Source organism: Antechinus flavipes, chromosome 2 (genome assembly GCF_016432865.1).
Source record: "Antechinus flavipes isolate AdamAnt ecotype Samford, QLD, Australia chromosome 2, AdamAnt_v2, whole genome shotgun sequence".
Classification (NCBI taxonomy): domain Eukaryota; kingdom Metazoa; phylum Chordata; class Mammalia; order Dasyuromorphia; family Dasyuridae; genus Antechinus; species Antechinus flavipes.
Genome location: NC_067399.1, coordinates 553270921 through 553287158, shown reverse-complemented (window position 1 = coordinate 553287158; position 16238 = coordinate 553270921). Strand labels below are relative to the sequence as shown.

General features: G+C 37.0%; 1 protein-coding gene across 7 annotated transcripts; it reads right to left on the bottom strand.

Moving 5' to 3' along the window:
* On the bottom strand, positions 1-10138 carry LYSMD4 (LysM domain containing 4). 7 transcript variants are annotated; one of them, XM_051980998.1, is made up of 4 exons: positions 9329-9811; positions 8655-8729; positions 6894-7169; positions 1-3848 (listed from the first exon to the last, which is right to left on the bottom strand). In XM_051980998.1, the coding sequence occupies exons 2-4, from the start codon at positions 8670-8672 to the stop codon at positions 3249-3251; spliced, it is 894 nt and encodes a 297-aa protein (XP_051836958.1). In that variant the 5' UTR covers positions 8673-8729; positions 9329-9811; the 3' UTR covers positions 1-3248. The 7 variants fall into 7 exon arrangements, with proteins under 7 accessions (XP_051836958.1, XP_051836959.1, XP_051836962.1 ...); XM_051980999.1 differs by having other exon boundaries at positions 9424-9811; XM_051981003.1 differs by lacking the exon at positions 8655-8729 and adding an exon at positions 6293-6318 and having other exon boundaries at positions 3785-3848.
* Positions 10139-16238: the final 6100 nt, after the last annotated feature.

The following is a 16238-nucleotide window of genomic DNA, read 5'->3' as shown; positions in this document are numbered from 1 at the left end:
TTTTGTTTCAACTTTTGTTTTATTCAACCAGGAGCAATCTTTACAATAAAGTGCAAATTTCAGAAAAATACCTTTCTCTGAGGTAGTATGGTTTCTGGATTGGGTGGTAATAGACATAATGGTCAAGTCTTGATCCTCAGCTTTGCTGCACAGTGTCAATAACTTAGGTTTGTGCTATTTTTCTCCATTTATTAAAGAGGAATAATATTTTCCTGACAGGGTTGGTGATTAATTAGATTTACATAAAGCAGAGCACTGGAACTCCTTAATCATGGATACTATGAAAATTTTTTTAAAAAGTTATTACCCTAAAATAGTTTCTGAAGGCACTGAAAATTTGATATCACTAACACAAATATATTTTCTTAGGTAATGTATTTCATACATTACTGGTACCTAATAAGAGAATGTTATACATATTATACAAGGTGTTAAAACAGCCACTATAAGCCACAACCAACTCAAAAAAGAAAACCACGGTCCTGAAGGTTATCCCATTAACTGCATTTAACATGCCAGCACCTCACATTCGGAGACATTCAGAAATTTAAAGACAGGTTCATGAGATATATTTCCACAATTGTGTGTGTGTGTGTGTGTGTTCTTTTGGTGACTTTTTCAATTTGAAATTTTAACCTTTTTAAAAAAACCAGTGGGGAAGAGTATGGTAAAGAGATACAACCAACTTTCCCTCATAGAAAAAGTCATGGTATATCATTTGTGAAAATCAAAGCAAAGATCAATCTTTACTTGGCAAAATGAATTCCTTGGAGGACTCCAAACCCTTCCTAATGTGCTTCATAAGGACAAGTATTATAGAAACCTTAAAAAAAAAATTATATCTTATTGGTACAGCATGCTAAAATATTTGGCTATATAATTAAATAAAATAAAAAACATTTATTATAGCAGTTTTATGTTTTCATTTTACCTTGAAGACAATTTCACCAAATGACAGTGCCATTTAATTTCTTAATACAATTTTAACCTGCTATAGGAAAAAGGGTTATCACTATATTCCCACAGAAATCCACCAAAAAAAAAAGGATAACAAGAATCTCAATCATTCTTATATTGAGTATATCTCATAAAAGATAATAGACTTTTCAAAATATCAAAAGAACTATAATCTTTCTAAGGCTAGTAAACTAAAAAAGGATAAACCAATATGCTCAAAGATGTCAAATATATAAATGGTCAATATTTTAGGGTGTTTTGCTTTTTTCTCTACAAAGATTTTTTTTCAAGTTATACCAAATAGGATCAATACATGTTGAGCATAGCAGTCATGATACTAATCACATCTCTACCTTTGAAGTTCTCTTCTATATTCTCCACTGCAGCTCCAAATCTCTAGAGCCCTGATTCAAAGCAATTAATCTACTGTATTCAGTACCACCCACCCACAGCACAAAACAGGAAAAGTGAGACAGGGCCTGTTATATTATTGGCAGCCTTACCCCAAGCCTTACCCTAACATTAACAATAAGGATGGATACTATACAAAAAAAGCAAAAAGGAAGGTATTATGAGTACAATTCAAAATGTTAAGTTTTATAGGGATAGAATAGAGATTGACTTTATCCATAGATATACCTTAAATGACACTTTCTTTCAATGTCCTTTTAACAGTGGTAGTTATAGTAAAGGTCTGAATTCTTAATATTTACTTAGGATTGTACTAGCATCATTTATTCGAAAATGTATTAGTCCAACTCAACATCTGCAGGACTGAACAATGTATTCCCTATACGAATGCATGTTAAAAAGGGATTAATGAAAGGAATTGAATTCTCTTCCTTTCCCCTATCTGTATGGACAGCTGCCCCAAACATGGCTAAAAGACCTTAGTATATGATTCACTACTTATCAAAAGCCACAGTAGAAGGACAGCACCAACTGTATCCTTGCTGAAACTTTATAAGGGAGATTTTTTTTTTAATACTCCCTATCCCCCAATCATCTAGAGAGCAAAATAGTTTTCAAACTTAATTATGTAACTTTACATAAAGAATGAAAACATATATAATCAGAATTTACCTGAAATTCTAGAACCAACTCTCAGATGAAATGAACAGTAGTTAACAGAGAAATAATCCAGTGCTATTTAACACTATCAATAAGATAATTTAAGATTTCTAACATTGTAGTGGAAGTAGTAAAATACTATTTTAAGTACATTTGAATATACAATATACAAAAAAAATCTTCAAATATGAAAAAAGATTTAAAGCAGTTTAAGATTTATAATTTTAAAACACAGATTTAAATAAGAACTGCCAGGACATGTGTCAAAAAACAAGTAATTAAGCAAGTGTAAAGTGAATGCCACAATTAAGTGGATCAAATAATGGAGATCTTGTAACCTCTGTCAAAGTATTAATATTATTAATAATATTCCTCCAAATGCTTGGCTCTTTACACTTGCTAAATTTACCATTATAAATCATTGGATACCACAGCTACAAATCCAAAGATTTGATATACTATGGACCATACTATCATCAGACCCCCAAAGATCAAATTGCCATCAGTTCTCAAAGACACTGATCAATTAGATGGAATTTTTACAATGAAATCAGCCATGGTTCTCAAAAGCTAACTAAATCTGAAATGAGGAGTCACTCAATAAAACATTAGCTATTGCCACAAACACTTCCATATTACTTTTACCCACATAGATGGTTTTTTGTTCTAGCAACATGCTGTTAAGTCACTCAGAATGCCCAGCATAAAAGGGACTTTTTAATATTATCCAAGATTAATAATTACTAGCATTTAACACTAAAAAACACAAAGAATATTCAAAAATGCCATTTTGAATAGAGGCATAGAAGTTGCAGCTAGTTCTACTTTACTATATAATCTCCTTTAGTGTTTACCAATTTTGTTTGCAATTAAGGAGGAAAAACTTTCAGAATACAGGATACACTCAAAAAGCATTTAAATACTATATACCAAAATGGTACTCCATGTAGGAAATTTAGCTTCAACCACATTTCTAAAAGAATTTCTAGGGAATAAGGTGCCTTAAAAAAGTGGTTTCATATGTATGACTGGTACCTGAGACAAAGATAAATGTGGCCAAGATAATTTGTCCTGGCTTCTTTTCACAAAATCCAAGTAAATGGCTAAAGATCATCATTATGAATTGTTCACCTATAGGAAGTTACCAACACATACCCAAAGAGAACCCAGTTACTAGAGTTGAGACCCAGACTTCATTGCTTTCTAAAGAAGAGATATGCTTAACTTTCTATTGGTCCAAAATTGTCTGAAGAAATTGTAGTTTTCAGTGGAATCTCCAATTCTAGGGCTTTGCCTGGAATTGTATTGGTTGATATTGAGCCATTGGGACCTACAGTTCCATTCAAGCTACTAGTGGTTTCTCCGGTGCTCTGTATTTTAAAATAGACCACATAAAACACTGGTAAAATAATTCCAATCAGAAGCATGATAAAAACAGCATTCCACCATTGAATTCCACAGTCTGCACCATTCATCAGAGTCTTCTGACTAATTGGAAGCAAAGGCTGGTTTGGGGTTTCTATGCAATAATCTTGATTTAAATAGATTTCTGATTGTATTGCACTTTCAATATCTTGATCAATCCCCTTAAAAAAATCTGTCAGTTGGTTGGATTGTGCACAATTAGTCTCTGTAGCTGCATTATCTGAGTCTGGAAATTCAACGAACGTCAACCTAGACTCAGATGTAGTTTGGAGGGGTTTTAATTCCTTGCTTGTCTCTGTTAAGATGCCATAATTCTTTACTGGAATCTTTATAGATTTTAAAGCATATAAGTCTTGTTCTCTGATAAAGTTGTTTACTTTCTTGATGTCGGCAACCTAAGGGAAAAAAGAGAAATAATACATATTAAAATAAGTACTTTAAAATTTCCTTCAAAAATTCCACAAGTGCCTAAAATACTATAAGACACAGCAAATATTCTTTTTAATTGAATAAACCCTTACTTTAGTGGACTTCTTAATAGTTCTAATATAATATGCATTATCAAATGAGGTAACTAAAGCACTAAATGAAATAAAAATATTAGCTATTATTTGCTAGAAGTCAGAATAAGATGAAACTGTGAAAACAAAAATATTTAGCTATTTAATATCTAGTAAAATAAAACAAAATAAAATTCCTAAAATCCCTAAACTTAAAATGAACGGTTTTCCATGTGTACTTTTCTTTATTTTTAGAGACAACACTGCCCTCTACTGACACATTAAGCTCATGATAAATGCACCCCAAAGATATTACTAACACAATTTATTGACCTAACAAATGTTCATTAACTAAAAACCAAAAGGAATGACTTGAGTACTGTACTTAAGGTATTATCTTCACCTAGAATGTTTCATTTTGCCCCAAAACACAAAAGTCAATGATTCTCAAATTTGTAGACAGTAACTCTACATTTTTACTTAATTTCATAGTGTTATCCTATTTGCTTATACCCCTTCTCCCAAACATGCTATGGAGTATATGTAGGTTTTAAATGTAAAAGAACTAAAAAATTCATATGCTTTGGGAATTTTGAACTATTACTTGTGAGAATTGGAGACATAGGATTATCATTCAACCAACCAAAAGACGGTCTGTTAGGGTGGTTTTATTACATAGCCAAAATATACTACAAATTAACCAGTAAAAACTACTTTCATCTTATTACTGAACAAACTTACTTCAATTTAAGATTTAAGATAAAGATGTTTTTAACTCTAAACATACTTCCCCCAAGCTAATTCCTATTATAAAGTTCACTCAAAGGATCACGTTCATTCAAATTCAGAAAGCTAATATACATTTTCTTCTATATTTTGAAAAACAAAAAGACTATCTAGAATATCACATTACACAATTCCTTTAAATTAAATTTTTAAATAAATTCAATAGATGTTTGAATTGGGGTTTTATTTAATTCAGCTGTCCTATAGTTTTAATTGTTTCTAAACTACTTGGTCATTTAATTTAATAGACTGGGGTGATAGAGAGGAAAAGAAATTCAGTATAACTCAATCATAAATACTAACTTATATGTTAAATAAGATGCTTGAGATCACTTAGTCAAAAAATTTGTTTTCTAATAACCAGAAGCAATTTTTCCAATCTATTTTAGGAAATTTGACCTATTTAGGCACAGTCTAAGTTAGTTTAACATCTTTATTTTGACAAAGCTAATTTAAGTGGTAGTATGGTACAATCAAAAGAACATTGGATTAAAAGTCAAAAGACCTAAACTGTATAACACTAGCCCTCCTATTCATTTATTAGCTATGCAACTCCTTACTCAAGTTATTTCTGTTCTTTAAGCCTCAGATTTTTTTGGATTAAATAAAATTAGTTATTTGGTCTACTTATCTCACAAGATTGTTGTGAGAACATATGTGAAAGCTCTATGTAAACTATAGAATTTATCTAAGATACTTCTATTTTTTTTTATGGCTTTGGTAGTACAGAATATAGAAAATGTTTACTCTCAGTCACTTTCTTTCCCACAAAGAAAAAAAGAGGTATAGATGGTAATTATGAAGTGAAAAGCAAATTATGTCAGAATATTAAATCTTGAAAGGGCCCTTAAAAGTCATCTAGAAACTAAGGGTTCTTAGACTGGGATCCATGAGCTTTCAGAGAAAAATTAATTAATATTCTGAAAAAAAATGTAATAATTGTATTCCACAGAATTAATTTCCTTAGTAATCCTCTATTTTGATAAGTACTTTGAGGTCTATAGCCTTCACTAGACCTAAAGGAGTCTGTGATACAAAAAAAAAGCTAAAAACCCTGATCTAGACTAACCCTTTCATCTTATAGATAAGAAAATAACATATATAGAAAACTAAAATTAAAATTCCCAAAAGAATTAAAATCTTAATATTTGTATCCTTGTTACCAGACCACAGTTTCATTTATTCAGAGAAACATAAAAATCCCCCACACTGAGAGAGGTACAGTGGTAAATGCACTGGCTGCAGAGAACCTACATTCAAATCCTACCTTTGATTTTTACTATTTGTATGAACTTGAGAAAGATATATAACCTTTTAAGGCTGAAGTCACCTGTAAAATGAAAGGACTGGACTAGATGACTGTTTTCCTCAGATATTTTTCATTATAATAAGCACTCCAAGTGTGTAGAATAAGTTTACATAATTAGCTTTTGTGAATGCCACACAACCAAATTTGACAAAATCTGAAACATAGTACTAACAAAGTTAAATTAATAAGTAGTTTTGATTTGTGGAGAACATGCAAGGAATTCTATGAATGCTTTCCTACTTACTTCCCCACTGTTAATCGTTCTGTATGCTATAAAAAAATACAATTAAAAAGAAAAACAGTATTACAAAGATGTCATAGAATTTAAAAAAACCCCAAAAAACAAAACAAAACAAAACCAAAAAACCCAAGTTATAATAGACAGAAGCTATAATTCTACCTGTTGAGAACAACTACAAATCAACAACGGAAGTTGAGAAAGTAAGAACAAAAACAAATCAAGAACATAATCAAATGCAGGAAAGCTTCTCTCCCTAGCCCTATCATATGAAATACTATTTATCTAAAGAAATGTCATAATTACAATTTCAGAATAGGGAAAATGTAGAAGCAGTTTCTAGGGGGGAAAAATGTCACAACATGATCCTTGATCAAAATTTCTTCTCCCCCAATCCCTAAGGGAATAAAACTAGAGGTTATAATCTATATTAAGGGTAGTAGCAGAGTTCTTCATTGCTATGCTACTGGATCTGTTGCTTTAAATGATAAAATTTAGGAAAACAAGTGTCCAGAATATTTAGTAAACTTTATTAAATTTAACTGAAACAACTGATAAAATAAAGAAGCCAAGTCATTTCTATGACCAAAGTAGAATAGAGTCTTACTTTACAACCATACTGAAGAGCAAGTTTGTTAAGGTTATCATCTTCTGTGAGTTCTCGTTCTAGCAATACCACATCCCCTACTCTCTCTTTTCCAGCATTCTTTTGTCGCTCCTTTCCCCTTGGTCTCAATTCCACATTTAGTTCTTCTTCAGACAGTTCATCTGAGTCTGAATTGTCATTTTTAAACATGTAAATGTGACTATTTGAAGAACTACAAACAACAGCAGGGGCTTGGAAGGTTTTGGTCAACACTTCTTTCTGTCTCATCTTTAGTACCTGAAACCAAAATGGAAAGAGATGAACAGTTGTGATTCTAACAAGTCACACACTTATCAATCCTAAAGAACCTAGAAGAAATCCTACATTAAATGTATTATCCATTTCCTTATTAAATGAGGTCATCTATATCCTTTTCCCTAATAACTATAAGCCCTAAGAAACAAACACAGTTGTTACAATAAAAATTTAAACTGGAAGAAACTTTGTGGAAGGAATAAAAAAGGAGTATATACTTGTGTATTTTCAACTGCTGGCTTTTTGCTCAACTGATAAAAGAAACCCGTCTTCTCTTCCTGCATTTCACCCTAATGCTGGCCAATGAAAACCCAACCAATCCTTCCACAGGACAAAATATTTTATTGACAAAAGAAGCAGTGCAAAACAAGATCCTTGATTATGGAATTTATTGGTTACATATACACTACACAATCCTTTTAAGACTGGCTTGGTTAAGAGAATGATTAGCAAATGATTGCATATTCAATTACTAAACTGTGAGGCAGGTACTTCTAGAATCATCTTATGATGAAATAAACTAGCCATCTGCCGCATGACATGCAGAATTATTATCTTGCAGAAGAATTATCCAGAGTTCCTTTTTAAAGAACTACATTCCCATTCAATAATTTTACTGTACTAAACAATATCTTTTACTAGTAAAGAGGTTTATTAAGTGACAAACAGAAACATGTTACTGTTTTGATAAGACTGAAATTTCATAAAATGTATGCCAATTTGATAGAAATTTACAACTTTTTTTTCAGCTTCTGTTCATTTCATTTAACCATAATTTGTTTTAGTGTTTCTCCCTTTCAGCCAAAAACAAAAATATTCTATAATTTTGAAATACTGTCCCAGAATTAAGATTCCTAATTAGAAAATGTTATTAGAACCTGATATTTAAGAACTCCAAAATCAACTTTGAAATATCCCCAATGATGAGTACTAAGATGATGCCTTCAGAATTAAGCAAACACTACTTTTAAGAAGCTATTACCAAAGGCATGAATGGATTAGGACCTGCTCAAGAATCCTAGATGAGATCCTAGATCCTAGGATCCTAGATGAGACCACAGATCTAACAAAGTACTTAAGTAGAATTATTAAACAAGCAGTAATAAAGCTGTATGCTGCTACTGAGATTTTCTGATATGCAAATTTGTAGAAATTTGGCTCACTTTATTTACTACTGCTGGAGTTTCAGTTATAATACTGAATATGTTCTTGAATTATCCTTATGGGAAATTAATTTTTTTGAAAAAGCAAGTAACTTTCAAAATAGTATTAGGCAATTATGTAACCTAGGAGAGGGAAAAGATATCATCCATGCCATAATTATGATAACTCCTGTTTCATTTTAATTATAACAAAAACTGGCTTTCTAGAAAGCTTTCTGGTAACTGTAATACAAATCATGATTTTGTAACTGCTTTGCTGCAATACAGGCAACAGGGTGAGGCCAATTATTATATTCTGACTCACATGTTCTTTGTGACTCATATGTTACAACATATCTCCTATTGGATTTTAGTCTTCAAACTCATGCAATCAAATTACCTGGGAGAAAGAAGTAAAAGTCAGGCTAACTTTAATCCAGACTGAATGCATTAAACTTTCCAGTTCCCGATTAAAAACAAACCCTACTACTTGCTATTGCCAAATAGACCATTTGTTTGAAGAGCCTACCAGTGTAAGAGTCAGGCAAGTCATAAAAAGCCAACTAACTACCAACGCTTGCTTTTCCCTTCCCCCTATTCCCCCAATCCCCACTCCTGTTTGGCCTCGAGGCCAATCTTCTGTCTCCTAATGGTTGAAGGGGCAGCACCTGGAGCACAATGGAAGACAGGAGACCTGGGAACTAAACCTCTCACCAAGGCACCGCCAATGCTAAAATTCGCACGGGATTCCGACGCCCTGAGCCGGCGTTCGTGGCACAAGGGCGGTTCTTTCGAAATGCAATTAACTTCGGGGCACTTGGGGCCACACTTTCTGTGCCCGGACTTGTAACCTGGGGTCCTCCAAGTTGACACTCGAGAGGGAGGATGGGAGTAAGGGGAACGGGGGGAGGCGGCCCTTTGGCGTGCACCCTGTAGTCAGAGGTGAAGCTAAAATACAGCTCAATCCCCGACTACAGGACGTGGGCTCCGTGTCCGTACCAAAGCGTACTTTCCGTTGAGGGTCCGCATTTACCCAGCAGCATGCTTGAACAGCCTCGGTGGAAAGGGGGGGGGGGGAAAGCACCCCAGCTCACTTTGGGGGATGCCATATTTCGTTTTCACACATCTTCGTTTTCTTTATTAGTTATGATGGTTCTAGGCAAGGACCTTCAGGGCCGGCAGGCGCCGGCCGCCCGCGCCGGGGCCAGCACTCCCCTGCGGGCCCGCGCCCCGCATTCGCGTCCCCTACCCGGATTTCGCCAACTGTGCCAGTGGCCGCCCCCTACCCCCGCCCGGGGCGGCACCGAGGGTCTCCTAGGAGACCCGACGGGGCGGAAGAGGCCGAATTCGGACGCACGCACCACCTCTTCCTCCTCTCCCGATGATGCCCAGGCCCGCGGGGGACCCAGAAGGAGCCGCTTCTGCGCCCCTAGTCGAGGGACCGGCTGCGGAGGAGATAGAGGGGGGGCGACTCCCCAGATAACTCACCCTTTCAACGCCCCAGTACCGAGGCAAGTCCCGCGGAGGCCTCTCACCCAATCGCGCTGGCGCCACCACACCATCCCATTGGTTCAGCCGGTCAGCAGGTCCCGGGGAAGGAAAAGGAAATGGCCAATCACGGGGCGGGCGGTGGGAGGGCGTTTGGGTTGGCTGGGTATAGGGTGAGAGGTCAGCGCAGGAGGTAGGGGCGGTCACTGCTAGGGAGCCCTAGCGGGTCGCTGCGTGTAGCGAGGGTCTGGGTTGAAGGAGAGGGAAGCTCTCCCCCTTGATCTAGTTCTCCCCAAGGAGAGCTGGGGTGGGGGGTGGGGGGTGGGGTTGCTGCTTCGCTGCCTACCCTCTGGCAGTCCCTTCAGCCACTACTCTTCTCTGTCCCCTTTCCTCTGAACTTTGATCAGATGAGCTCTTCTTGGTGGAAGCGGGCCAGTCTTCTCAGGGCTTCTCCCTAGCTACCCCTGCCTTTTGGGCGTTGTCTCACTCGTTAGAATCTAGGCTCTTTAGGACAGGGCTTCGCTTTTGTATTTGTCACTCCTGTCATTAGGAAAGGCTTAAAAGTGCTTATTTGTTCTTTCTTTTTTTCTTTATTCTGATTCTTTGAAGCCTCCCACATAACAAAAGGAAACCAATTTACAAAGCAACCACAACTAACCACAAATGCACCATTCCATCCCTGCTGTATCCCGTTTCTCCCTAGAGAGGAGATATCTTCCCTTAATTGGGGGGAAAAATCAGGATCATTCCCGGGACCTAGTATTAACTTTTAATATTGGTTTCATTTACAATTGTTAAGTCATCATGGATGTTCCTTTGGTTTTGCTGTCTTTTCCTAAATCGGGAGCTTCCCTTGCTTCTCTAAATTCCCCGTATTTGATGTTTCTTGTGGCTCAATGATATTCCATATGGCACAATTTATTTTTCTTTTCACCAGTGTAGTGGTTCTTAAACTATAGCCTTGGGAAATCCTGAGACCTTTTCAGAAGGTTCCCAGGTCAAAATTATTTTCATAAAAATACTAAAAATGTTTTAATTTACAACAGGTAAATATCAATAGATATAATCTATATAAAACAGAAGTCCTTTGAGACAGTCCTCAATTTTTAAATGTATAAAGGGATCTTGAGACAAGAAAATTTGAGAACCAGTGATGCGGGTTGTGGTCCCTTTAAGAAACTAGTCCTTTCAGATTGATTTATTCCTTTCTGAGTCCCAACCCCTCCTAGCTGATGCATTATCACTTCAGGAAACTAGGACCTTTGATCCACAAATCCTGGTCAAAAGCATCCCTTTGAATTCCAATAGATACGGGCTTGACCCAGCCCCCATCAGATCTGAGCCAACTTGGGCTGTCCCAGCCCCCCTTATAATGATCTGCCCCACCACCACTAAGCAAATTCTAGCCCTCACTGAAACCCAGGGAGGAGCCAATTGGAACTCCACCCATGGGTCCCTTTAGCTAAAATCTCTCATTATAAAAAAGCCAAGCTGGAGTCCTCGCTTTGCAGAGGGTCTAAACATGCCAGCACCATGCCTGGCACCAAGGACTCTCTGCTCAATGGAATCCTCTTTCCGGTGCCCTTTTTTCTACCTTCACCTATTTCCTTAACTAGACTTTAACCTTACTTCCAAACCGTATAATAAACTTCTTTCATCCATCTAAGTTTTTGGGTCTGTAAATTCCTTTACAGGGGACTCTTTCGCTGCTACTAAACCTCATTTAACTCCGTATCCTTGCACCAAATCCAAAGGGGTTGTAGGGGAGCTCTATTTGACTCCCTGTACCCCGAACCTTCCACTATATCTCATTTTCATTTGGGTACCCCAAATCTAGACCTCATCACCAGTACTTTGGGATAAGTTGTTTCCAGTTTTTTTTCCTCTACTCTTCTTAAGTTCACTTATATTCTTCCCCTCTTCCAAATAATTATAAGTGGAAGAAGAATGCCCTAGAATTTTATTTAGATTGAGGCTGAGGGAGGTAGGGGAAAATCAATACTTTTTATAAAAATTGATCCCCTTCTTTGACCTCCCCTTCTTCAGTATTAAAATAATAAAACACTAATAATAAGAAGAAAGAAACATGCTTTTATTGGTGTGAGATGGATACTTCTTCCCAATATGAACATTCAATCACTCCATGCTTTAGGTTCATTTCCTGGTGGATAAATTTCTAGTAGTGCACCTTTCTCAGAATTTAGCTAGTCTAAATCCTTGAAAGATAGATGTTGGATTTTACTAGTTTAGAACGACAGCTGGAGTTTATCAGAGGCACAGCCTCTCATACCAAAGCTTCTTGCCATGAAGCATCTGAATATAGGACTGGGACAGGGTCCCTCATCTTAAAGTAAGGAAAATAAATTCTGTGGAGGACCAATAACCCTTCAGTTAAACCTAGTGCCTACTTAATGTAAAAGGTATATAAGAGGCTCTCTTTTTCTCAAAGATTCTCTATTTGGCTAGGGAGCTAATTGAATTTTGAATTCCTTCTGTAACATTACCTGTAAATGTGGCCTCCTACAGAGGCAGTGCTGCATACAGGATAGAGAACACTCCTCAAAGCAAGAAGACCAGCATTCAAGTCTTGTCTTTGAATGAATAAATGCAGCTACTTTCTCTGAACATTTCAACTCACTAGAGACTTATCTAATAAATCTTGATAGATATACAGCTATCTTTGCTCTTCATGTAGAAATGTGTCTTAATATCTAATATTTTTAGATAGGAAAGGAAGATTCTAGTCTAGACCTTTAAGAGGTATCAGGAATGTTACTGTCTTTTTGTGGGAAATCATTCCAGAAAATAGACCCCTTTTTCTGTTGTCCCAAAGAAGCCTTAATTTTTTATGATTTCTTTAGCTATGCTTAGACTCTTCTCATGTGAATAGGCTGAACTGACTCCCCCATCACCACTTCCTTTTGGATCCCCCCTTTTCCAGTCTTAAAGATTTATGGTTGTAGTAATAGGCTCTGAGCTCACACTCTTAAACTTTGCTCCCACCTCTCATTTCTGCAAAGATGGATTAGGTTTCCAGAACTCAGCTATTTTTTCCCCTGATGATTCTAGAGGTAACATCAAGGGTTTGGGGCAGGAGTATAGAGAATTTTTTATTATTATTGCACACAAACTTCTCTCCAATGTGTTTCCCTCTGTTGCATTCAACCAGAGAGTACTACTCCAGTACAATTTTGACCCCATGATCTCTCTTCAATGTCAATTAACATCACTCAGCATTTTTCCCCCAGATGAGATATTTATTGAAAAAGTATAGCAAGGACAAATCTCTCTAACCTAGGTATATTGTCTCCTCTATATACTCATATTGTCCTTGGATGAATGAACTCAAACTTAAGGTATTCACCCCAAATATTCCTCCATCTCCTTCTAAAGTTCACTTTTGGGGATTGTGGTATAACTGATGGATGAGTTGTTTTATTAGTTGTAGGACAGTGAGACCTATAGATTGCTGGATCAGTCCACTGTTGAGCTGGATCAAGTAGATCCCTTCTTGACAGATTCCTCCACTGAGGTTACCAACAATCTCTGAAAAGGACTCCAATTGCCAAACTTCGAATGGCTTTTCAACATTTTGAAACTCTCAAGATCATAACATGGTTTGTTTCATCTTTGATATAAATTCATGTAAGAGGAAAAAAAGAACACACATAACAGAGAAATAGGTGACACTATACCTTCATGGTCATATGGTAAACAGATGGGGAGAAAGGGCCATAGCAACAAATAGGAAGCCATTGTCACTTCAGTTACTTTCAATTCTCCACTCCACAATTCAATTCAAAACCTCCACCTGGAGGTTTACTTCATTTCTACTTCCTCCTCACTCAAAAGTCTATTGAAGCTTTTGGGCTGCAAATTCATTTCTAGCTCAGCCAATTTAAAAGCTTTTGTAAACTTGAAAGAGCCAGTTTGAGGATATCTGTACATGCTTTGAAATAAGGTTCCTCAATAACACATTTCTGAAAGCAGACTCACCAAGCTTCCATGTGGGTTCACACAAGAAAGAACATTTTGTGCATGCTGTAAGGACTAGACCCTCATTGGCCAGTGACAAACTCTCAGAGGGAGGAGCGATATTGTTGGATATATGGAAAGGGGGGATGAGAGTGAAGGCATAGAATCAGTCATTAAGCATTATTAAGCATATAAGATGTGGTAGGTATTGTGATAAATAGTAATGATATAGGCAAAAAGAGTCTCTACTCTTAAGAAGCTTACATTTTAATACAGAAAAGATCTTGAGACTTCAAACATTTCCTTCCTGTCTCTCCCTTCCCCTCCAACTTTTCATTAGCATTTAAGTACCTAATACAGTAAAGAGTATGTTATTGACTACTATTCTTTGTTTCTGGGCTTTGGGTAAATTAGAACTCCCCAGCCAATGTGAGAAAAGGTCAGAAAGGGGTTGGGGATTTCTGGTTAGGGTCTATATAATTTTGTTTTTTGTAGTTTGCATTTTGTCCTCCTCTAATGACACCTTGTCTGTTGGGAGTCACCCTTTCTAGTGAGATCATAAAGCCTTTTTTCCCTTTTTATCTTAAGATTCTCTAATTTTAATTTGGGTAAGGGCTACTGCCCCACACAGTTTGGGGGGGGGGGGCGCTCATTTGTGAGGAGTCTCTCCTATACTGAATTCTCAGGTAGGTGCCCTCTGGATAAATTCTTCAATGATCCCTTAGACTCACTTTGGGAACTCCTCCAATCTGGTAAATTCCGAAAGCAAAAACAGAAGTGGGCGAGTAAAGATAGAGGATTAATTTGGATCAGGTGATAAATCAGCTGAGAAATGTTGGAATACATGAGATTGCTGCTGAAACACAGAGGAGCCACCTGACAGTGGCTGCTGGAGATCCAACCCAGAATGGATCTCCTCTTGTGAGAGGATGATACAAGGAGACCTCTCTGACTAAGAGGCCTTTGCATCGTTTGACCTCTCTCCTCTTGTCTCTGCCTCCAATTTATCTCGTTCCCAATCCACAACACCTGAGTCAGCAAAGGCTGCTCTGAAACTCCTTCAGATGTTATGATCCACAGCTGTGGAGGTTCTCAGAGAATTGACCTGTCCCTTAACAATTCCCCATTTTTTGTTTTATTGCTGTTGTTTTCTCCCCAAGCATGGTCCACACACTGAGGAATTGCAAGTAGCACTATCACTTCTGGATGGTTGTAGCAGGTGTTGATCAAGGCAAACTTTCAAACAGAGAAGAGGACTGCAGTCAGAACAGGCATTTAAGTCTCTTATCAGTCTCCTGCCTCTGCTCTTTTATGTGTTGCCCATTTAAGAGAAAAGTTTGAAATCAATTAAGTTGTGCATGACCCAGGTAGGGCAAAAAACTGATGAGAAGGGGAGAGACTCTTAAGTGGTTAGTCTGTAAGAAGACTTTCCCTTTGACAAGAACTGGTGTTCTTGGTCATGGGTACTGGAAATGGGATTGGAAGACTTTAAGCAGCTGGAGTCTAAAAAAGTTGTATGAGATAATTACTATTATTATAATTACAATTAATTGTGTGCTAAAATTGTGGATTTGTTTATTCTATATAGAGAGCCACAGATAGTGGGAGAATTCTGGGTGAGGTAAAAGACTCTTCAACCCAGAGGGAACTTGCAGCCTTCCTGAGAAGTCAGGGGGCAGTGACAACCTGTGTTGTAATTAAGGCAGAGTGATACCAAATGGCAAAGATTCATCTATATACAATAGCAAGTTGTTTATGTGGTCCCGCATGTGCAGTACATAGTTAGTGCATGTGTTACTATAGTTACATAAGGATTTGAGGCTATATAAGGCTGAGAGAATTTGGAATAAATGGGCTCTGTGTTTGACCATCCATGTGAATTCCATCTCTTCACTCTTCTAAGACGAAGGACTCTAGCTGATATCAAGATCCTTCAGAAAGTTAGTCCAGATGCAACATTTGGCGTTCAAATGTGGGGCCTTAGAAAGTAAGGTACACAGCAGCTTGACACTATTGGTGAGTTCAGTGGAGGAGTCTCGGTGACCTTAGGAATAAGGCAAGTATAAAAATAGGCAAGAGGGAAGATTTGGTAAGAGCTAATCTAGTTACTTTTGTTTTTCAGCCAAAGTGAGGCAAATATTAAAACAGAGCCTCCCTCCTTCCTGAGGGAAGTATGAAGCATACTTACTTAGTTAGGTTGGTAGAAAAGTAAGATTTGTTAATAATGCAGAAGCAGATCACTGAGTTCTCAGATGCTCTGGAGTGCACATTTCTGTGACTCTCTAAGGAAGAGAGTTTAGAACCAGAAATGTGGAAGGCAATAGAAGAACAACTAATTGAATACAATAGGATAAAATTGCCTTTAAGAAATTCCACATGTAAGAAAAAGAAAAAGAGAGTTTTTAGCATAGGATATCAAACAAGGAAGCATGTGGAGAAAAACAAG